Source organism: Alosa pseudoharengus, unplaced genomic scaffold (assembly GCF_046254945.1).
Source record: "Alosa pseudoharengus isolate Yale_2024_CS ecotype anadromous, Long Island Sound unplaced genomic scaffold, YU_APseudo_1.1 YU_APseudo_1.1_scf_13, whole genome shotgun sequence".
NCBI lineage: Eukaryota > Metazoa > Chordata > Actinopteri > Clupeiformes > Clupeidae > Alosa > Alosa pseudoharengus.
The window spans coordinates 14148148-14173217 of record NW_027468598.1 but is presented as its reverse complement, the minus strand read 5'-3'; the positions used below and the strand labels follow the sequence as shown (position 1 = coordinate 14173217).

Below are 25070 nucleotides of genomic sequence, written 5' to 3'. Positions count from 1 at the left end.
AAAAATATGTTGTAGCTCTGCCTAATTTAGGCTACAGACCTACATGAATACTTCCATATCACGTTTCATAACATTACGCGGTATCAAAATGCTAGACATCCACAGTGAAAGCTACAACTTGCCCTGTCAAGTAAAGGTCACCAGGTTAGCCTCTATGCCTTGCTGTAGAATTCAGAGGCACCTGCTTGCGCGCACCGGGGGTCACCGACCACCTCCTTGTGCTCTATTCTGTCACGGAAGCGTTTGAACTGGCCGGGATCAGAGCGATGTTCTGTCCGCGAATTGTGTCTCCTCGCAAGTGTTTATTCACAGGCTGTTTGAGGAGTGTATCCATCACGGGCGCAGTACATCCTCGCTGTGGCAAAGCTGAATGGAAAAGAATAATGATCAAAAGCAAGCTATTAGCCTGTGCCATGGATTAAAACTATTGTCAAACTGAACTCAGACATGAGTGTGCCATTTTTCCTCATCAAGTCTTTTGGTGTAGAATGTGACATTTCAAGATTCAGACCACAGTTTAATAATAATAATAATAATAATAATAATAATAATAATAATAATAATAATAATAAACTCTTGTATCCCGCCCATTTAACGAAAGTAGGCAACAGGGTCCAAAGTTCACTAAGTTTGGCCGATAATGGTGGCCAATAAAAGCGCCTGAGCGCAGTGTGTAAACACTGTCTATATACCTTGGGCTCAGTCAACACAGTCCGCGCTGCTTTGCACCATTTGCATGGAGGGCCGCTGTTCCCTGCCCCCTCATTAGCATGCGTTATATTGCCCTCCTTACGAAAGCATCATGGCAAGTCATACCACTTGGGCCAACGGGGAAGTGAGTCAAGCAGGTGTCTTTGTGAGGAAATTCACATAAACACGGGAGAAGAGAGAGAGGCAAAGACTTGTCACATTTAGTTGTTTTTTGTTTTCTTTTGTCTACATACAGACCCACGTGAAATAGCCCATTGAATCAATAACATCGAATAGGACGTGGAAGTCATTAAAACACTTTTTTGATGTTTGCAAAAATGGTGTCCAAGTTGACATCTTTACAGCAGGAGCTTCTAAGCGCCCTGCTGGATTCAGGAGTAACCAAAGATGTGCTTATCCAAGCACTGGACGACATGGACCCCAGGCCGAACAGTTTTGGAGTTAAACTGGAGAATTTACAGATGTCACCGTCAAGTTCTAAAATGAATGGGAGCGACACGGACTCCAAGCCGGTGTTTCACACATTAACTAACGGACACGGGAAGGGAAAGTTATCCGGGGACGAGGGCTCTGAGGACGGAGATGATTTCGACACACCGCCGATTTTGAAAGAGCTCCAGTCGCTAAATACGGAGGAGGCAGCGGAGCAGAGGGCAGAAGTGGACCGCATGCTTGCGTGAGTTCAACAGTCCAATGATGGTTAAGTTCCTGTTTTACAGGAAAATACCAGTTTTCAAATGAGCCTTATTATGAAGGATCACGTTATGCCTTCTGACAACGTAATATTATTAACTGTTTAGCCTACAGTTTTTAAAGAACACTGTTCTGCCTATGAAAGCGCAAATTACTTACGTCAAGTTGTCCCTAGTCTTTACCAACACCAACTAGTCCACTCTTTTTCAGAAGTTTCAGCGGGCCTAATGAAAAAATAAATAAGTAAATGCTAAAATACTTTTTTTCTGTATAGGCTAAGGCAATCGCATCAAAATAATCGTGGCCGTTATTCATACCAGGTTATTCCCATGATACCTGCACATGTAGCCTATGTAAGGCCTAGGCCTACTTCTATGATGCAGCTTAAATTATGAACATCATGTTAAGGAAATTTAAACAACGCGCCAGTGTCACTCCTTTTTTCTTTCTGGTTACTAATTATCTACAGTTTATTATTCCTTTACTTTAGGAAAATATCAACAGCATAAGATCTATTTATTATTAACTAGGCGTGCGCCAAAGATTAATTGAAATCACTCCTAAACTATTACATTTGGTAGTTTTGCGTCATGGTAGAAATACACCTACCAATATAAGATAGCGAAATATAAAAATACAAGAAATATTACATGGTACTATCATCATAAGGATATAAAAAGAAAACGGGTGCCCTAATAAAATGGACAACTGCCACAGAAAGATTTAAGGCCTATTATAGCTATTTAATTACTTTTATAATACTTGTAATACAAAAATCCCTATTAACTAGGGCTTAGTAAAGGTGGCCTATAGCAGGAACGTAATGCATCAGTCGAAAATATGACAATTATAAGGATGGCACGTTTTTTCCACGGTGTTTAGTTAATAAGTTACAATAATTGCAGGATTGCTGTCAACACGTAGTATACAAAAATCAAAACTAAACCACGTGGAGCAGAGTTATTATTAATTTTATTCTATAAATCATCAACTGAAAGATACACAGTGGCGTATGATTAGAATGAATGGAGATCTGGTTATTCATTGTCGAAAGTTATAAACCAACATCTCTACAAGCTTAAACGTTTGGCGTTCTCTAAATCAAACAGTCGACGTAGATTTCCTACAGTAAGACTCACAGTGAGGTCACTGGGCTATTTAAACTGAAATTACTTGGGTAAGTTACCATCTTTACAGTAGCCTAGGCTATGCTACCTATAGTTTAATATGACGCACTTTATTTGCGTCTCGCACTGGCTCTTAAAATTATCGACTGAAAATATGCAGAAAAAAGGCCTCACAATTACACTCTGAATATGCTATCTGACCTAAAATAATTTTAAAGTTGTACAGTTAGCCTAAAATTTACTTTTGGGACATTTCCTTTACTTTTTTCAATTCTTAATTGTGAAAAATCAAGTAGCCTAAACTAGTTGTCTTTCAGCTGCAAATCTTTGGTAGCCTATGGGCATATAGGTATATTTATTAGTGTAACTTAAACGATTATTTGATCGTATTAATTGAACAACCTATTGAAATTCTAATTCTATAACAATGACAATTTAGTAGCCTATGACAATCATGTTGGCCTATATGCTTTTTAACAATGTTTATGTATAAGCATAATAATAGACTAAATATACATAGGCTAGGCATATATTGTGTGTATATATTATGTGTGTATGTATGTCATTATATAGGCTATGCAGGGCCTACATTTTTCAAGCCAGTCGTTGTCGATAACCACGTAGGCTAACCTTTGAAAGTATTTACAACCTATTGAATGAAATGATTAACGGTCGTTTATTAGGGTATACTTAACAGTTGTCTGTCGACGTACTTACGACCTTTTTCAACTAAAGACATTTACAAAACGAACAGCAATGAAACTTGGCAAAGGGGGAAAAGAAGAAAATGACTGTCTAGTGCCATAGCTTTGACCTGTCTGCCTGTAATTAGTGTACAAGTACAGACAGAGAAATATAGTGCTTGCCCAGAAAGTTTTTTGGCTATTATTATTGTGTGGATTTACAAATCAGTAATATTTCCTGTTTGTTGTTTTGTTCCCGTTATTCCTTCAGCGAGGACCCGTGGCGCGCGGCTCGCATGATCAAAGGGTACATGCAGCAGCACAACATCCCACAGCGCGAGGTGGTGGACGTTACCGGGCTCAACCAGTCTCACCTCTCGCAGCACCTCAACAAAGGCACGCCCATGAAAACACAGAAACGAGCGGCACTCTACACCTGGTACGTCAGGAAACAGCGGGAAATTCTGCTGCGTAAGTTCATATTTGAGTTGCTTTCTCTACTTCTTTGCTTACTCGCTTGCTTGTTTTCCTTCGTCAGAAACTGAGAACATTTTAACTTGTCTCAAAACGGTGCTCTGTGAATGCGCTTCCATGTTAACAGCAATTGGTCTATTGGTCTATTACATCTTATTTAAATCATGGCAGATTACTCAAATAATGAACTAATCAGATGACAGTCCATAATTAGAAAATTATTGCCATGCTTGTATTTTTTCCATGATTTTTTCCATGAATTTTCTGCAACAATATAATTATAATACAAGGATAAAATTAGATACAATCTCTGTGACATTAAGATTGCCTTGTATAATTAGTATTGTATAATTCACAAAGGGTTCTTGCATGGGAAATCTGATCATTAATTGCTTTGCAGCTTGTAGCTCTAATCAGTTAGTGCATGATTACCCAGAATAAACTCATGACATGTTTTCACTGCTTCTTCACATTACATCGCCTGGATCAAATGTACCTTCTCTTATTTTTGCAGAGTTCAACCAGGCAAGTCAAGGTTCTGTCAGTATGACAGACAAAGGCAGTCAGGATCAGGTGCTGTTTTTTTTCCCAGAGTTCAATCAGTCCGGGCAGGGTATGGCACAGCCTGGGGATGACCCGGCCGGCGAGCCCGCCAGCAAGAAACTGCGTCGGAACCGCTTCAAGTGGGGTCCCGCTTCCCAACAAATCCTCTACCAGGCATACGATAGGCAGAAGAACCCCAGCAAGGAGGAGCGGGAGGCTCTGGTGGAGGAGTGCAACAGGTGAGGATGGAGGATCTCATGGACAGATGGAGGAGAACTCAGTCTCTCCCTCCACTTAAGGACCATACTGAGAGAAATAGGTGTAGGGGGCTCTGCAAAAAAATGTGGAAGTATTATGAGACACTAGACAATGTATTCAGTGTTTTTTTTTTTCATCTTTCTTGCATATATTGTATATTGGTAAAAATAACAACTGCATATTGTATTGCTCAGCTGGTCATAGCTATGGCAAGATCTTTGGTCCAAAAGGCACGCAGCTGGACTGTACACTCCCCATCGCTTTAGATAAAAAAAGAATACTTTTGATTTACTATAGGCAAGTGTGCATGTTATCTGACATACCTTTGACCCATATTCACTGGACATCTAAGACATTTTAGCGGTATGTTAGTATTGTATACGCTGGAGCCTGTTGTGGTTATTCTGGCCTGACTGAGCGTCCTCTTCCCCCAGGGCTGAGTGCCTGCAGCGGGGAGTGTCCCCGTCCAAAGCCCAGGGTCTGGGCTCTAACCTGGTGACCGAGGTGCGGGTGTACAACTGGTTCGCCAACCGCCGCAAAGAGGAGGCCTTCCGTCAGAAGCTTGCGATGGACTCGTACCCGACCCACAACATGAACCCCCTGCTCTCGCACGGATCACCCCATCACCCACAGACCAGCGTTTCCCCACCCAGTAAGATGCAGAGTACGTCTGGGTACCGCACACGCGGGCGGGCATACTGTACGCACGCACGCACACACACACACACACACACACACACACACAGGCGCGCCCACACACACACACACACACACACACTCACACAGGCACACGCACACACACACACACACACACACACACACACACACACACACACACACACACACACACACAGGCACATACACACACACACACAGACACACACACACACACAGGCACATACACACACACACACAGACACACACACACACACACACACACACACACAAACACACGCGCACACACACACATTCACACACACACACGTATACACCCCCCCACCCCACCCCACCCATGTACATGTTGACACTGTGATTCACGCCTGCTGGATATATCTGATCCCCTTCCAGGTTTTCAAGTGATATAGATTTCCGCCTCGTTGCAAAGATCAAGCCCCATCGTTAACACGTCCATTGACAGGGATTTCATCAGTGGCCAGGTTCTGATCAGGGCTGTTCAGATCAGGGCTGTTCTACAAAAAAAAACACTTGAAAGGGGAAAGCACACAGTTGATGAGATCAGTGACAGCAGAAAGTGTGTGTGTGTGTGTGTGTGTGTGTGTGTGTGTGTGTGTGTGTGTGTGTGTGTGTGTGTGTGTGTGTGTGTGTGTGTGTGTGTGTGTGTGTGTGTGGAGAGAGAGAGGGAGCTTAAAAAAAGAGAGAGAGAGAAGTGAAGGGAGCGAGGTGATCAATAAGAGTGAGTGAGCTGAGTAAATGCCATTGTTATTCTGATGTCTGAGAGAACAATCTGCATTGTACCTGCAATCTCTTCTCCTCAGTCAGCATGGCCCGCCAGCAGTACGAGGCTTCCCTGTCCCCTCGCCAGGGTCACCTCTGGGTCAGAGCCCAGCCCAGTGCTAGTTCTGGATCTAACATCCACCAGCCTTTTGTTTGATAATGCTAAATGTTGTTGTCACCCTAGCTAGGGTTTTTCAACACTGTCTAGGCTGTGGCAAATGTTAGAGCAATGAGCCATCTTGAGTCTACCTGAAGGAAGTTGATTGTATCAGTACACAATTAGATTGTATCATATCAGTCCGAGAGTTTGTCCCTGTGGCTCTGAAGTGTTAGTAGTCTGAAAAATATGTAAGGACATAATATGTCTTTTTCTCATTTGTTTGGATAAATATATATTATGGGGGCCGGGGAGTGTTTGACTCTTGGAAACCATTAGTCGATTATGGGTAATGAGTCTGTTTACTTGTGGAGTACAACGTACCTGACCAGCCAGTTACCTCAGGAGAAAGAAAAGGGAGACATAATGAGAAAGAGAGAGAGAGAGAGAGAGAGAGAGAGAGAGAGAGAGAGAGAGGGTGTGTGTGTTTGTGTATTTGGTCACATGTTTAAGATGTCAACTTGGGTATATTCGATGGTTAGAAGTCAATGACCCCTGTGCTGTCTCAAGAGAGGACAATCCCGTCCCTGTCCCAGGTCTTGTCTCTCTCAGCTCGCCCGGCGTCCTGCCGTCTTCTCTCCGGCGTCCTCAGCTGTTTTTGCGTGTCGGCCACTGTGCCGCCACAATAATGGCACAGCAGGCCACCGCCTCGCGTTGCCAGGCCAACGGCCGCTATTATGCGTGCTTAATTGACAATTAAAATCCCCTGGCTACTACAACTCCCAGGCCTTTGATACAGTTTGGGTGGGTAAAGGGGGGGGGGGGGGGGGGTTTGTGCCCTCAACAACCCCCCTTGTCCACTCCTCCGTCTTTGCCCTGGCTCAGCAGGGAAGCCTATTGTCAAAGGTACATTAGGGGACTGCAATAACTGCAGGCGAGGTTCATTTAACTCTGCTGGCCCCTTTGAGAAGGGGAGGAGGAGTGGATGTTATTTTTTTTTGTCAGGGTTGAGGATGAGGATGAGCTCAATTTGAACTTTCCACCACCACCACCCCACCGAGTCTCCAGCCCTCCCTCTGCACCAAATAGCCCAGGCCCAGGCAAGCCTAGAGGAGCACAGGCCGCGATAGCAGAGGACGACAGGGCCCAGGGTGCCGGGGCATTTCTGGGCAGGCAGGACTGATGGGGTATCGCCACTGTTGCTGAGAGAGCACGAATCAGAGAGAGAAAGAGAGAGAGAGAGAGTTGGACAGAGGCTGTGTGAGAAAGAGGTCGTCCCAGGGTCAGTCCAGAGAGACACTCTTACCAGCAGGTTTTATTGATCGGGCCAGTGGACGACGATAAGGGGACATGTCGTTTCTGCTGCTGTTAGAAGGTCATTGGTGGCCATTTATTTGTTTGTGTGTGTTTGTGTGTGTGTGCATGTGTGTGTGTGTGTGTGTGTGTGTGTGTGTGTGAGAGTGTGGGCATATGTGCGTGTTTGTGTGTAGGTGGGTGTCTGCTTGTCTGATTCGTGCATGTGTGTGTGTGTGAGTGTGTGACCATGATCCTAGCCTGGGCCTGTTTGTGTTTTGGTCCCATTAGGAAAGCAAAGTCAAACAGCCAAAAGTCCTCTGATCTCACAGACTGGCTAGTGCCCCTCTTTTTACAATGCTTGTCTGATTCTGTGTGTTTATGTGTGTGTGTGTGTGAGTATGTGTGTGTGTTGGTGTGTGAATTCTGATTATGTGCGCTGCTGTGTGTGTGTGTGTGTGTGTGTGTGTGTGTGTGTGTATGTGTGTGTCCTCTGATCTCACAGACTGGCCAGTGCCCCTCTTTTTACGATGCTTATACCTGCTCACCCTTTGCACTCCCGACAGCAATTATCCTCCGACACCCTCAATGAGCTTAGAATATAGACTCGCTAGCGATCAAAAAAAACAATGAAAAGATAATTGGCCAGAGCAAACCCGCTGATTGCGCACATGTGTTTGAGTGTGTGTGTTCGTCTATGTGCACAGTGTTGAAAGACGAGCTAGGGGGGAACTATGGGAACCCATTGTGGACAAACAGTGTCTGTTGTAGATGGAGATGTCACTGACTCGCTGGCTTGACTGTTTGCCATGTTCTGTTTGTTTGAGTTTGAGCTGAAAGAAAAGAAGTTTTAAGCACTGGCTGTCCACAGCCTTGTATCTACAACCCAAACCGAGAATTTTATCACCAAAGGATCTCCTCTTATCTCAAGTCTTATTTTATCTCAGGAATAGTCAGAATTCCTGTAGTTTGTGCTTTGGAACAAAGGAAATCGGAACATACGTACATAACCGCTCTAATCCAAAGAGGTTATATAACTTAGGTTGACAATTTGCAGATTAATTTATAGAGCACATATTCTTGTAAAAGATGGGTGTCAACCTTAAACCGCTCCCTATGTTAGAACTTCTGTAGAACCTTATAACTGCAGTGCACCATGTGAGTGGTTGAAAAGGGCCACGTAGAGCTGGAGTTTTGACCTCAGGTGGGGGCTGGGTTTTGGCTCATTGGGCTCTGTGCCCTCTGCTTGCACTGGTGTTGGGGAGGACACAGAGAGGACACAAAGGCACATGAAGGCGTCCTGCCGGGCCTGGGGAGGCCCCTCTCATATGCGGCCGGCCCGCAATGAGCCTTGCCTGGGGAAGGGCTTTGATATTACACCCGAGCCCTGCGGAGAACCAGAGGCTTCCAGAGAAAGAGACCCTCTGTGGCCAGAAGGTTTCTCGCCCTCCCTTTACTACTGCAAAAGGGAGAGAAGGTTTCCACCAGCCAGCAGTGCAAGAGCTTGGTTTGTGTAAGCTGAAAAAGACTGCCAAGAAGAGATTCAGAATAGATTTGATCATGTGTGAGCTTAGATTAGCAGAGCCTGAAATATTTCAGTAAACCAGTGTACAACACACATCTGCGCCCACATCCCCCCCAGTCATATTGGAAAGCTTTCTGTTGTTTGATCACAATCTTTAGGAAGTGACCTGTCCATTTACATGGCATATCTTTATGGCACTTCAACTGGTACTCACTCATTGCCTAACTGTATAGATGCTAATGCTATGGCTGGAGGGTGGGGGGGGGATACACAACCTTATTGCTTTTTATGTTGCTCTTTCTTTTTAAGCTTTTTTTTCAATGCCCCTTGTTGTCGTGGAAACGGAGCCCTTGGCCTGTGCTGCTCAGTAGAGCGAGACCCATTGGTAGTTGTAGGCGTTCCAGGACACTGGGGCGGTAGCGGCGGAGGTAGTGGTGGTGGTGGTGGTGGGGGTGGTGGGGGTACTCAGTCCTCAGTAGGCCTCTGCTGAGTAGCCACCAGACAGCCCCAGAGCCAGACAAAGATGAAGCTGTATAGTCTTCCTCACTCCTTCCCCTCCATACCCACCACCTCCCCCTCCCCCTCCCCCCTCCGCCCTGCACACTTTAAGAGGCTGAAGAGCAGCGAAATAAACTCCGTTTATGAGCCCCGGGGCTATTGTGCTTGCACTCGGGTCGTCGGCCAGATTGAGTGCTTTATTGTTTGCGCCGGTGTTTACAAGTTGTGGAGCTGCGCCATGGGTTTGCCTACACCGGGGGGCGGGGGGGGGGGGTGGTGGTCAGGGGACAGAGGAGACGGGTCAGGGGCAGTCCATCCTGGGAGATAATTGACGCTGGCTGACTGGCTGGCTGGCTGGTCAGGGGCAATAGATTAGACGTATGTCTTGACCCCGTATTTACGCAGAAACAATGACCTGGCTGGCGTCTTCATTAAGAGTGAGTTACTGACCATTCTGCACATCAGCGGCTGTTGAGGGAGAGGGATGTTGTTGGTAGTACACACAACATGCAACATGTTATATATAGTGATGTCTTGCATGTGAGTGAGTGACAGACCTACATTTGCCCGTCAGTGTAGTAGTCATAGTAAAGGTTGATCCCCTCAGAGTGTGTGTTTGTGTGTGTGTGTGTGTGTGTGTGTGTGTGTGCGTGTGTGTGTGTGTGTGTGTGTGTGTGTGTGTGTGTGTGTGTGTGTGTGTATGTGTGTGTGTAAAAGGGTAAGAATGTGTTTGACATTGGCGGGGATTGCGTAATGTTTGTTCGGCAGGTATCTGAAGACAGGCTTGCATTGGCAAACATCCATTTTGATACAGAGAGGGCAAAATTCCTGTGGCCCTGACTGGTCAAGAGGAGATGTGTGTGTGTGTGTGTGTGTGTGTGTGTGTGTGTGTGTGTATGTGTGTGTGTGTGTGTGTGTGTGTTTGTTTTGTGGGATGGGGTTGATGAGGAAGGTGCAGGGGTGTCAGAGACAATGCAGGGTCTCGATGTGGGATTAAGCTGTTTTAACGTCTGCATGATGTAACAGAAATCCACTGATAAAGCAGCAAAGACTATGTTAATCCTCTGGATACAGACAGGGACCCTGATAGATGCTGTGATAAGAGTGTGTGTGGTGTGTATGTGTCTGTTTGTGTATATGTGTGTGTATGTGTATTTGTGTGTGTGTGTGTATTTGTGTATTTGTGTGTGTGTGTGTGTGTGTGTGTGTGTGTGTGTGTGTGTGTGTGTGTGTGTGTGTGTGTGTGTGTGTGTGTGTGTGTATTCAGCCAGTATGTGCAAACTAGACCGGATTTTGTTCTAAAATTAGCAGTCTATTCTGTCAGTAAATGGACTTCCTGCAGAGCCTGTGGTCGGTAGACTTGGTCTGTGAGAAACCCTTATCATTATCAAAGAGACGCAGTTGCCTCCCCCACCCCCCTGCGTCTGAGTCAGAACAGGCTGGCAGCTCAGGTGTTACGAGGAAGAAGAACAAATCAGGTTACATGACCAGTGTCCTGTGTTGCTTACTGACCAGTGTCCTGTGTTGCTTACTGACCAGTGTCCTGTGTTGCTTACTGACCAGTGTCCTGTGTTGCTTACTGACCAGTGTCCTGTGTTGCTTACTGACCAGTGTCCTGTGTTGCTTACTGTGTGTCTCTGCCTCATATGAGCTGACACAGATACTGACAAATGCTATCTCTCTTATCTCTCCATCTCTTTCTGTCTATCTCTCTCTCTCTCTCTCTCTTTCTTCCTTTCTTTCTATCTCTCTCTCTGTCTCTCTCTCTCTCTCTCTGTCTCTCTGCTCTTCACGTGTTCAGGTGTTCGATACGGCCAGCAGGGGCCTGGCGAAGTCAGCTCTTCGACAACCATCAGTCACCACGGCAACAGCGGCATGGTGACCAGTCAGTCGGTCCTGCAGCAGGTGTCGCCGGGCGGACTGGACCACAGCAGCCACAGTCTGCTGTCCCCGGAGGCCAAGATGGTGAGTCCTGTCCACACAAGCCCAGCAACACACAGGAACACAGCGCTGCACAGTACACCTGGGCCCTCCTCAGTCCACCTGAACCCTCCCCAGTCCAGATAAGATAAGCGGCCGGCACGACACGGAAGCACAGAGTGTTTGACACAGAAACGCTAATCTGGGTCGCAGCTCTCACACACACACACACACATACACACGTACACACAGCAGGCTAATACACACTCCCTTTCTTGTACGCACACATATTTGGACACCTATACACACATTCACACTCCAATATAAATTTGCCAGATGCAAAGAAATACACACAGACAGATAGAGAGACAGGCAGACAAACACAGACAGACACACACACAAACACACACACACACACACACACACACACACATTTACATAGACACATAGACACAGACTCTTAACTGCTCATATAATCACACACTCACTCGTGCACATAAACATAGATCTGCAGCTCGCAGTATATACTCTTTCTCTCTCATACACTCACACAAACACACACACACACACACACATGGATACAATACAAACAAACAGTTAGTCCCTGACTATCGAACCTCTGATACAATTGGCGCTCTGTGTCTCTCTGTTGGTGAGGTGTGTTGATACACAGAGACAGGCCTTGGCCCATTAGTTCGATAGACAGCCTGCGACAGACGCCACATCAGTATGTGTGTGTCTGTGTGTGTGTGTGTGTGTGTGTGTGTGTGTGTGTGTGTGTGTGTGTGTGTGTGTGTGTGTGTGTGTTGGCCAGGCCCAGGTACTAAGCCAATATTCCTGACAAAGAGTCTTTCTGCCTCCGTATTGATTAAATGCCCCCATGGCGCAGGAGGAAGGGCAGGGCAGTGCTTGCTCTGCCAGCTGAGTGACAAGCCCTGATTATGAGGTGCCTGTACTCCTCTCTGTCTCTGTCTCTCTCTCTTTCTCTCTCTCTCTCTCTCTCTCACGTCTTTCACACTTCACAACAGGAGAAAAATGATCAGAAACTCCACAAGCACCGCGCCGCCCAACCCTCTATCCTCCCCTACGTCCTTACCTCTGTCCAAATATTGGACTTTGACAAAGGCCAACGCAGCGCGGCCTTCAAAATCAGCATATGTGGCCTAGCTGTGACGTTTGGCAAACAGTTTCTTCTGGCGTTTAGTTTTTGTTTTGTTTTTGACTCGTAAATTTATACTTTGCTGCCATTGCTACTAATCTGTTCCATGCTCTGCTCATGTTTGAACAGCTGACGATAAAAGTAAAGTAAAAGTAGAGTTTCTTTTATTATTTGGAATGTGGAGAGATTGAGAAGTGTTAGGTGTTCCAGGAAGGCAGCATTCCTGATAGATTTGTGGGCAGTGGATCATGACTGGACTGTCCCTTATAGATTAGTCAATAACGGAGGGACAGGTTGTCTGTGTCTGCAGACAGAGGGACAGTTGTGATGCTTGGGCGACTCTCAAAGTTTATTCAAATAGCCATTTCCATCTGAGTGAACACTTCGTCACTGGACAGGCCGCAGCATGCTAAAGAAGGGAACACATTCATTCATATGTAACTTTTGCCGCTGTACATCTTCCTTTCCTTTTTTTGATTCCGAATGGGATTTGTTTTTATATCAGTGTTTCCGTCTTCACTTGCTTTAACCAACAATATTGTATGTGTGTGTGTGTGTGTGTGTGTGTGTGTGTGTGTGTGTGTGTGTGTATGTGTGTGTGTGTGTGTGTGTGTGTGTGCAGATCTCTGTGTCGGGTGGAGGATTGCCACCGGTCAGCACGCTCACCAACATCCACAGCTCCCACCACCCGCACCAGCAGACTCAGAACCTCATCATGCCCCTGTCCGGCGTCATGGCCATCGCACAGAGTGAGTACCAGCTGCCCACTACCACCGGGAGGTTTCACTGTAAAAGAGAACGTACAACACAAATTGTGACAAATTGTGCATTGAGCTCATTGAATGTTTACAAAACATTATACAAAAAAAATGAAATGCAAACAGTAAGTAATTACCACACAGTTAACACCATAAACATGCTAAAGCGCAGTGTACAGTAACACTAAGTATACTTCCCTAATGTGATCCTCTCCTATTGTGTGTTTTGTGGATATACAATATGTGTAAGTGTATGTGTATAGTTCCCTGATCTGATGCCTTCTCCTGTTGTGCGTTGTTCCTGTGTGGCCACTTCAGGTCTGAACACGTCGCAGGCGCAGACGGTGCCGGTCATCAATAGCGTGGCGGGTAGCCTGGCGGCACTGCAGCCGGTGCAGTTCTCGCAGACGCTGCACAGCCCCCACCACCAGCAGGGCCTCATGCAGTCCTCGTCTGGACACATGAGCCAGCAGCCCTTCATGGCCACCGTCACACACTCACACAGTGAGTACACGCATGCCGAACACACACACACACACACACACACACACACACACACACACTGAGTACGCTTATGCCGAGCACACTTATGTACACACACACACACACACACACACACACACACACACACACACACACACATAGTGAGTATGCCGAGCACATGTATGTACACACATATACACACACACACACACATACACACAGTCAGTACACGCGAATGCCAAGCACACACACACACACACACACACACACACACACACACACACAACACACACAGTCTGTACACACATGTCGAGCACACATACACAAACAAACACACACTCACACAGTCAGTTCATGCATGCCGAGTACACACACACACACACACACACACACACACACACACACACACACACACACACACACACACACACACACACACACACACACACTCAATACACACTCAGAGTGAGTACCTTAGTGCATCATGTGTGCATCATAAAAGACATGCATACATACACACTCATGTGCAGAATATATCTTCTACAATACTGTGCTTTTATAAGCCACCAGACTCTGCTGTCCATAAATGGTCATAATGCACAAAGTAATAATGCACTGTTTGTGTTCACTCGGACAGTGTCTGTTATGTAACATACAGTAGTCTCCTCTTCCTACACACTTTTGTGTGGGAAGATTACATTAGTCTATCTGTGTATTCTTGCCTGATATGGTAATGGGCTGCCAAATGATACAGTCAGGCAGAAATGTTCCACAGATTGAGTGTGCTAAATTCTCTCTCTCTCTCTCTCTCTCTCTCTCTCTCTCTCCCATCCTTCTCTGTAGTGTACCCACACAAACAGGAGCCCCCACAGTATTCTCACCCGTCACGTTTCCCCTCAGCGATGGTTGTCACGGACGCCAACATCAGCACCCTCAGCTCAATGTCCTCAAGCAAGCAGGTGCGTCATCACCTCCGTGTTGCCCCTGACAACACATTCTGATTGGTGGGCAGTCTTGGCAAATGAAAATGTCAGCACCGTGCATTGTGTCTTGACCTATTCATGCTTCTCAGAGCTATCTTGATGCATGCTCCTTGTGATTAACACAACAGCTGAATCCCTCATTGCTCTGTCTGTGATCTCTTCAAATCTTTCAGTCACTACTAAAAAAACAGGCATTAGAATGAGCAGTATTTGATTGGGACTAAATCATATCATAGATTTAAAAGAAAAACCTTTGAACAACTTAGGTCTATCGAGTTAGACAGCATCACATTACAATCAGCCATACTAATACACAGAGGTCATGATTGACACCTGTTACTAAGGACTTACTGTAAGGCTTAGGTACACATTCACTAACCTTAGTGGAGGAGAGAAGGAGATCTTGTGTTACATATATGTGTGTGTGTGTGTGTGTGTGTGTGTGTGTGTGTGTGTGCGTGTGTGTGCGTGCGTGCGTGTGTGTGTGTGTGTGTGTGTGTGTGTGTGTGTGTGCGTGTGTGTATGTATGTGTGTATGTGTGTGTGTGTGTGTGTGTGTGTGTGTCTTCATGTATGTGTGTGTGTGCGCGCGTGTGTGTGTGTGTGTGTGTGTGTGTCTCTTTGTGTGTGTGTGTCCTGTGTTGACCACTTGTTTAATCCCTGTCACATTAGGATTCTCCAGTAAACAAGATGGTGCAACTGGGAGGTCTCTCCTGGGTAAATATAGCGCTATACTTGTGTATTAACACGTTAACTTAGAGTAACTCAATTATGTAGTAGATCAATCACACACTGAACCACTGGCTGGATGGCACTGCAGGTTTCCCTTGGCAGATTTGAGTAACAAGATTCAATACATCTTTACATTATCACATTATAGTGATCGATCTCGTAAATTACTAATCAACAGTTCTAATCCATTCTGAAATCCAATGTTTATCCAGTAACATACACAAGCAGGTCAACTGTTTGTTGTGCTCGTAGAATATAGTCAGAAGAGAAAACGAGAGGACAGCCTTGCTCATTTGCAAGCCCCCCACTCTCAAAGTCATTTCCATTTTTCTTGGCGCTTGACCCCATCAATTTCTGGGCCTCTCAAGCGAGTAGGACCCGCCTCACATCCCAATCAGTGATCTAAGGGAGGGTGTGTGGTGGCTACTCCTCAGAATTCCTATTTCCTTTGAAAGACCTGACCAATCAATCAGCGGAGCTTTCAGCCTGAACACTGCTTGATTAACGATGCGTCTTTTCACTCTCTTCTCTCTCTCTCTTCTTTTCTTTTTCCCTCTCTTTTTCTCTAGCCTTTCTTTTTATTTATCTCTCTCTCTTCTTCTTTGTTTCTAACTCAATTGCCCTCTTTCTGTTTCACTCTCTCCCTCCCTCACGCTAATACTTTCTCTCTCTGTCTGTCTGTGTCTCTCTCTCTTTCTCTCTCTCTCACACTAATACTTTCTCTCTCTCTCCTTCTCTCTGTCTCTAATCTCTCTATCCCCTGGTGATCTCCTGATCAGGCACTACTCCCTACCATGAGCCCTCCTTCTCTCAGATCAGGAAATGACCCTGTCGCAAATCAAAGACTCCAAGTGTAGGTGCATGCCTGGGTCGAGCTACTTCCTTTCTTGCTGTGGGTGGATGGAATGGAAGGGCGTATGTGCATGCGTGCGTGCCCGCGTGCTCACTCTCTGTGTGTGTGTGTGTGTGTGTGTGTGTGTGTGTGTGTGTGTGTGTGTGTGTGTGTGTGTGTGTGTGTGCGTGTGTGTGTGTGTGTGTGTTTGTGTGTGTCTGTGTGTGTGTGTGTGTGTGTGTGTGTGCTCTTGCAATTACGCCTCACATCCCCTTTTCCACCGTCCCTCCCTCCCTCCCCTCCCCCTCGATGTTCGCTCTTGCCTGAAATGCCATCCGTGCTTCATTTTCACACGCTCAATTTCCCACGCCGGACTCCGAGGCCTCGCCGCAGTCCCTCACTCACACTCCAGTTACAGCTCCCGCTCCAGCTTAGCTCCAGGGTCGGCTGTGGTGGCCTCTCTCAGCCTCCGTCAGTCCGAGCTCCAGGACGAGTCTCTAGCCCTCCCCTATCTCTAACTAACCCCCCCCACTAGTCACCTGCCCTTTGTTTTCTCACATTGCTCAGACTAAAGAGACATTAGCACACATAACTGACCATGTTTGTTTTTGGGTTAGTGCAACACAGAGTCATGTCAGTGTGTGTACAGTTGTGTGTACGTAGGCTATATATCACTGTTTTTAAGTATGGATACATTTAGATGTTAACCAAAAGTGAAGTCCATGGGAGGAAAGTGAAAATAGCAGAGTTAGGTTTTTGTGTGTGTTTCTTAGCATTGTAAACCTTTTCAATGCTACCCTTATCAGAGCTTGTATTTGGTCTGGGTGGTGTTGTGAAAAGCTATAGTGCGCTCCCCCCAGGACATTAGAGACCAGCCTTATTATTTACCCAGAACCCCCTCCCCCCAACAAACACACACACACACACACACATACACAAACACACCAGAGGTCCCCCCCCCCCCCCCACACACACACACACACACACACACACCCGAAACTCACCTGCACTTAGAGCCCAGCATCTAATGACCACAAACCAATCAGCTGTCCCTCCACCTCGCCCTACAATCAACCTCCACCCTGCCCCCACCCTACACCTACCTCAGGTGAGGCTGTTTGCTGGACCAGTAGGTCACCGCAAGGTCAGGCTTCCCCCACCCCACCTGAAAGAAAAGGCAGCAAAATAACATCCACAAACATTCAGGTCGGGGGAAGGCAAGGAGAACAGAGAGAGGAACAGAGGAGAGAAGGAGAGAGAGGGATAGATAGAGGGAGAGAGAAAGAGGGAGAGCAGGATGAGGAATCTATTTGGTCAGGTGTGGCGTTGGTGTGGGCTGCTGATAATTTCATGGTGGCCTTTTCATTCACACACAAGAACGGGAAGTTCACGGGGGAAACAAACGGCTCTCACACACGTTCTCAGCTTTGCAAACAACAAAAAAAAAAACGAAAACGAAAAGAAAAAAAAACTCAGCTGCTACACTAGCCATTAGCTTCTACACATGAAAGTGTAGATGTGTATGAAAATCAAATAGTGTGATGGTTATACATGAAATCTAATCAGATATTCTCATTTATCCATCTCTCTCTCTCTCTCTCTCTCTCTCTCTCTCTCTCTCTGTCTTTCTCTCCTTGTTTCTGTTTTCATTTCGCAGTGTCCCCTGCAAGCCTGGTGAACGAGCACACCTGACTTCATCGGAGCCTAGCAACTGAGGCCACATTTTTCCACCCATGCGCCACCGTATCCGTGGCAACTCCTAATAACTGGCAACTGCTCACCGGCTGATGAGTCAGTCAATAAATCAGGACTTGCAGCCGGGGCAGAGGAACGAGGGAAGAGAAGAAAAAGAGAGAAGAGAGAGAGAGAGAGAGAGAGAGAAGAGAGAGAGAGAGAGAAGCAAGAGAAGTGCACTGTGTCTCCAGTCCTTCAAGCCAATGCACGGGAAAGAAGCAGACTGGATTCTTCTCTGCTGGACGATCAACTTGGATCAACCTTAACCCTTCAGCCTATATAAGTTCTTCTCAAGCAACAGTATTCGTTGTCACAGTTGAGTAATGTTCCCTGGGGGTGGAAGAAAAACAGATGTGCAAGTGATCCTAGCAAACGTGACGAACAAACACACAGAAGGTGTGGCGCATGCATAACCAGACTGGTGGTCAACACTGTTTGAAACATTCTTTAAATTGACACTGTGCACTCTGATCACGTGCTCGTAGCACAGAAATCAAACCGCCAACAGGGGCGCTGTTGAGTCCCATGTGAACTGAATTGTATGGTAGCCTAGATTCTTCTGTATTGCTCTGCTATCATGAAATATCTTTGAAGTCTTTCATTTTTTTTATTTTTTTTATTATTGCCATGAAGCATTCACTCTACGCTGTACGCATGCACCCATATTGTATGACAATCAGTTATCACGAGCTTTACCTATATGAGTTAGAGTGAGTTAATCGCACACTGACAATTTTTTTTAGCACAGCCTTTCCTGCAGGTTAAGTCTTCCAAGCAACGTGGAAAAGGGACACCGTGCTTTCTATGCAGTGTACAGTCATCTGTAGATATGAAGGAGATATGTTTTGCTGTGTGTGTGGCATGTAAATATTTGACAGTTTGGAAGACTGTGTGGAAAGGTGAGAATATGCAGTGTGTAATTGGTATGTATTTTTGCTTTACCGAGTTTTGTTCTGTGCATGAACTGTGATTTTTGTTTTCGTTTATGACAATCTTATCACCACACTATGGAAGGACTTTGCAATCAATGGTACTGCAATCAGTTGAGTTTTGAAGAATATGGAGGATGGATGTCCAAGCAGATCCTTCCCAACAATGTGATGGAAAAAAATCAGTACTGATTCTGATTATGAATGACATGGCGTCCAAGAGTAAGAAGTACAAAATTGACTCTGGGTTGAAAAGTCTTTGTTAGAGTAACCCAAATGGTCAGCTTGCATGAATGTAGGTCTAATTGCTTCAGAATTATTCAGACTTTTGTAGCACATTTTTTGTATGTCCAGGAAAGAATACTGGGCTGAATTTAACACACATCTCAAACAATTAATGCTGGTTATGACGTATACCTCTATCATTGAAATTTCACTAGAGGCATAACTTTTGCCTTACAACACAGTTTCAATGGAGCCATCATGGTGAATACTGTATTGTCCCCTCAGCACCAGCGGACCAATCAGTCGGAAGGATTTCTGTTTGTTTGATCATGGAATCATTTGTTTAAGTCCATGGTCATTTTTCAGCATGTTAGTAATATTAACAGAGTATCTGGCATTGGAATGGTAATTTTAGTGAAGGTCATATTTTCTAGTTCCCAATAATAGTATGTGGTAATACACCAGAATTCCTTGGACGTTGAAAAGGGAGTGTACCCAAATCAGTTATATCTGACTCTAGTGCAAACAGTATTACTTAGACGCTTGTTCAACCCCAGACACAAAGAAAACCTCATTGTGTAACAAGCCTGAATGGATCTGCCATGACTCAATTTAAAATGATTTTCAATTCTTTATTCTCAAATGGTTATCTACAGTTGATATTGAATTGAAGATGCATTGTCTGTGATTTGTAGAAAGGTGTTTTCAAAATGTTGCTCTACATTCCCTAGCACCAATGTAAAGACAGTTTCTAAAGGTCACTGTTGATATATTTTTTTTTGTGATGATATTTTGTCGTATCCGCTGCGGACCAACCCACTGCCAGGGACTTACTGGCTACAGCTCACAGTTTGTACTAAAACCACAAAAAGATGTGATTCCTGTTGTATTATTTTTGTATAAATATGAAAATTAATCTTTTAAAATCATTATTTATACTTGTACACAAATAACTTGATATTTCAAGTAAAGATGTTGTTTTCCAAAATTACATGTTGTTGTCCTTCTTAAAGAAACTTTTTCCTAATCTGACAGAAGAGATTGGTGCCAAGCCTTTGGTTTTGCCAAGCCTTTGACTTGTTCCTTGTCCTCCTGTGCATTCACAACTGATTTGATTTCATGTCACACTGTGGAGGTCTTTTATGACATGGGTGTTAGGAATGTGTGCCCATTGATCAGATTTAACCCCCCAACCTTTCCCAAGTGTGACAAGCACTGTTTGTATAAGTTATCTGATGGACCAAGATCCTAAGAGTACACTATGTGTCACATTGTCAATGTATGTGTGTGTGTGTGTGTGTGTGTGTGTGTTTTCAGGTGGTTGGAACAATGTACAATGCAATTCCCCGCAGCCCTTGAAGCAGTGAGCCCATTTGTCTGTTTATGGGTCTTTATGGGGACTTGTATCACCGCCTGATAAGAGAACAAGTTCTAAAGTACCTGCACTTTCATAACACACCTTATTCTAACAGGAAGTGTGATTCAAACATTTCCAAAGAAGACTACGTATTGCCATGGTTTGTCCAAAAATGCACTACAAAGGCTAAACAAAGGCTGCATTAGCATTTGCAGTCCAAATGTCTTCTGAGCCTACAACCAATTGTAATGGTGTGTGTTACTAGGACAAAAATGCTGCTAGGCTACTGGGGGTCATCCCTATGTTCTCCGGGTCCTATGTTCCCTGGGTTCTATGTTCCCTGCTCGGGGTTAGGGTTAGGATTAGGGTTATGGTTAGGGTTTTAAAAAAGGGTCCTATGTTCCCCGGTCCCATACAAAGCGGGGAACATAGGACCCAGGGAAAATATGACCCGGGGAACATAGGTACACTCCCGGCTACTGCTAACTGTGTTGGGTTTATGACCACTGACCAAGATAATCCCTTGGTCAACTATTGCTTTTTCTGCTTGACCACAGACAACTATTCCTACTTTTACTAAACTCTCTAATACTACAACCTCTGCTTGTAAATACTGCTCCTAATACCGTCTCCATGTCAAACATTATTTCTTCAAGTCATTCCCATGGGTGTCCCACTGTCATTAACTTTATGACACTGGCACTGACTAGCCTAGATCTTCAAATGAAAACACTAAAAATACACCACCTGTCCATCCTAGTTGATTAGAATTTTTATTATTATTATTAGTTTGTTTTAGTTTTTTTTTTTTTTTAAGAACAAAATGTGAAGAATTCCATGATGAAATGTGTGGTGTTCACCAGAGGGAAACTTCAACATGGGAGTCTGTGTCATCCCTCCCCTGTGCTGCTCTCCTCCCAGTCTGGGAAAACAGTCCAGACATCACTTCATAAGAACACAACAAAATCAAATCAGAAGATGCTCCTTGTGTGGTCAGAAAATCGTTTGGGAATCGCGTCAGAATGGTGCCGTTGACCCGAGTGTCACTGTGCATGGGGTGCCAGAGATTATTTCTCTGTGTTTTCTGGTGACAACCATCAAAAACGAGGCCTTCCATGCAATTCCATTGAGTGAACATACTGTGTTATTAAATGTTACCAGCATTCTAAGAACAGGCAAAACTCACAGGGATGCATACAAAAGGTAAATGCACAGTATGGACGAGTGAATAGTCATGGCTTTTTCTCAATACAAATATGAACCTTCCATGGGCTTAGTCCCCTTCAGATACCCTTGAATGACTCCCTCTTTGTTAGCTTAGATAAACACTATACCCGTGACTGGCACAGCAACAAATGCGAAGTTAGGCTGTAAATCTAAATTTTAAGGGCTTTCACTGAACGTAAAAATTCAATGCAAAAATCGTTCTTAGTATAGTGTGATTTTAAGTGTTTTGGCACTGGCTTCATATCATTTACATTGATATGATTTTGCAGACTGTATTGTATTAGACATTCTGCAAAGAAATGGGTAATATTTTACTTTGATTTATAATATGCCCTACATCATCGATATATCGATATTTTACTAAATGGAAATACTGACTCATCTCTGAAGACTGCTTGTATTGTAATCTGTTACAGTCGTCATCTATTTATTTAGTTTTGAGGTCCGAAGAGGTCTACCTATATGTTAAGGAGTTCACTGTTCAATATTGCATCATCATTTTATGACTGTATGAACACCTTATCACTGAAACATTTTCTTTAATCTTGCTATTTATCGGTCAATATAATCTGACATTGTTTGCTGTCTATATAAGAGCCTTTTATTCAGTACTTGAAGCAAATTGTACCTTATGGCCAAACTGACTGGACGTTCATGTACAGGGAAGTCTAAGGGAATCAATTGACTTACTGCCATCCTGGGGAGCTTGTGGTAATGTGGTTTTCCAAACACACAATGTTGTGTCCAAGCTGTTTTGACCCAGGCAAGTCACACCCTGAAAGGACAGTTGCCCATAGCTATGAAAGAGTGCATCCTGCTGGGCCAATTCTTGTAATCCAATGATGTCGCTCTGTGTGTCTGTCAATGAGTCCTTTGATTTTGCTCCTGGGGAGCCACTAAAGATCTTACTGCAGGCCCTTTTTTAACTGCAGTTCCCCTGAAAAGAAAATAGGCTCTATGAGTGGAAGGTTCAGAGCCAGAGACCCCAGCTTATTAGCATCCTTTAAGGAGACACAGGGGAGTTTACAATACAACGCATTCGTCCAGAACATGTCTGTGGGTCATAGAGGCCTTTAGCAGCAGCCTTTTGTGATGACCTTTTTTTGTGAGTATCTGTGTTGAACAGACTGTGTTTGAAAATGGAGGGAAAGACATGGCTGATTGAAGAGTTTTTTTTTTTTCCAAAATGTTCAGGATGGATTTGACACTCATTTGTCTTACGCCACTCTCAACATGTTTTTTTTTATGGTGTGGCAATGTCTGACCTGTAAAAGTTTTATTGTGTTGTGTCATGTGGTGTTGTTACAATATTACACCACTGTTTGCAATATGACCGAAATAAAAAAAAAAGAACAACCACAGTTTCAATACCATTTTTGTTGTCATGAGTCTTTTGAAATGTGATCATGTATTCACCCATCTTTTCCAATATGGTCATGTATTCATTTAGTGAGTGTGAAGATGCTGATGGTTTAATCAAGTCATCATAAAGGATGAGAACAGATGCTTCACATCAATGATAGTTACATCAATAATTTATTGTGATTAACCTTTGTTAACCAAATCCACTTTCACTGTCTCATCTTTCATGCTGTCACCAAGGGAATTCTGGTTAAGAAAAACTTGGGTTAATGACCACCCCTATATTGTTATTTGTTGTCGCTGAATTCAAGGGGTTTTCTTAAAACAAAAGGAGGGAAACTTGAGGGAAATTTCTGTAATGTAACAGAACATAAGAGAGCATTTGTGTAAAACTGACACTTTTTTACTTCTGTAGATCAAAAGTATAGAGTTGAGTCCATGGCTACAGAAGTACAGCCATACTGTATGCTTGGTCTCATTCCAGGAGGAGGAGGGAGGGGGGGTCAGCGGTGGGATCCGGACAAGGTCACAGAGGTCAACATGAAGCGCAAGTCGGGTACGGGGGTCGGTGCGAGAGAGGACAGAGGGGTAGCACAAAGGGACAGAAAATGGAAGTATCCTGGTGAATGCCGCTGCGTGTTTAGCAGGCCAGGGAGAATGGGTGCTACATCAACTCCAGCTGAGCCCCAAAGGGTTAACGGATAGGGCTGCCCAGCAGGGGTCAGGGGTCAGGAGGCCGCTCTCTGCCAGGACTAATTGGCCACACCGTTTCAAACTGATACCAGGGGACTTTTCTGTGTCGCACTGTGCCAGGCATTAGCAGGAAACACATAAGGGAATTAAACAGGGTTCCCACTCTAGGTCAGACATTTCCCTGCTTTCCCTGAAAAAAAAATGAATTTCCATGAACTTAGAATGAATCGTACAATATACTGACCAAAGAATTCAAAGTAGCCGCGTAGCATTCAAGAATCTTTGACTTTTTTGGTGAGTGGGAGATGAATAAATGGGCATTGAATAAGCAAAGTTAGGCTAACCACAACCACTCAAGCAAGCAGTAAAGCTAATTACCAGATATACATAAATTCTGCATGGACATATATTTACATTAATGTTTATTGGCAAGTACATTTTAAACTGTGACTACAAAATTCCCTGATATTATGACTTCCATGATTTTCCATGTCTGGAATAGACACAAATTTCCATGATATTCCAGAAATTCCATGACCAGTGGGAACCCTGATTGAAGCCGGTTCACAAGCTAAGAGAAGTGAACAGATAATTTGTGATGATATTGGCTTATAAAGAAAACCAAAAAAAATATCTGTGTAAAAACTGTGTAACATCTGTGTGCAAACACAGCAAATAAGATATGATATTATAATGATTAATGATGATAATATTATCATTAATGAGGATGTGGTTTGCCAGAGCCGGAAATCTGTCCACAGGTTTGTTTGCTTCAACTATCTGTAGAGGTGTGTACTCAAAGGAAAATATTTTCTTCAACTTGGCTCCGGTTTGGAGTGTAATAGGTATACGCTGCTCAGAAAGTCAGTGCAGTAAATCAGATCATTAAGTCTGAGCACCGACACAAATTATTTAATGCATCAATCAGCCTGTAAAAATGTAAGGCAAGTCCTCAGTGAAAAGGCTATGCAAATTAACAAGCCATAAATGCCAAATTTAAAGTGAAAATGAGACTGATGTTGCCACTTCACAAAACCCCTTCACCAAACAGGACAACAGACAAATCCTACATATTGTTGATCAAATTTAGAATTCACTAAAAGAACACTAATAAAACACACTTTTGTAAAATACAACCCATACAAAAGGACCTCATAGACATGAACAAAAACCTTGACACCTCACAAAGATTTACAAGCTCACTGAATATCTTTGAGTTGACCAGGTATTAGGTCAAATGACTCACATGGGTGCACCAAGAATCAATCTTCCACTCTACAGAGAGCTAAAGAGCGAAGACACCAGAATGAGAATAGCCTC

The 25070-nt window shown here is 44.3% G+C and overlaps 1 protein-coding gene across 4 annotated transcripts; it reads left to right on the top strand.

The window, feature by feature from the left end:
• The first annotated feature begins 1016 nt into the window (after positions 1-1016).
• Positions 1017-17901, top strand: hnf1ba (HNF1 homeobox Ba). Of its 4 annotated transcripts, none has more exons than XM_076281515.1 (10): positions 1017-1387; positions 3486-3685; positions 4203-4470; positions 4924-5153; positions 11159-11322; positions 13059-13185; positions 13513-13710; positions 14515-14636; positions 15332-15376; positions 17881-17901. In XM_076281515.1, the coding sequence occupies exons 1-10, from the start codon at positions 1017-1019 to the stop codon at positions 17899-17901; spliced, it is 1746 nt and encodes a 581-aa protein (XP_076137630.1). The 4 variants fall into 4 exon arrangements, with proteins under 4 accessions (XP_076137630.1, XP_076137631.1, XP_076137632.1 ...); XM_076281517.1 differs by having other exon boundaries at positions 1029-1387; positions 4281-4470; positions 13513-13698; positions 14521-14636; XM_076281516.1 differs by lacking the exon at positions 15332-15376 and having other exon boundaries at positions 13513-13698; positions 14521-14636.
• Positions 17902-25070: the final 7169 nt, after the last annotated feature.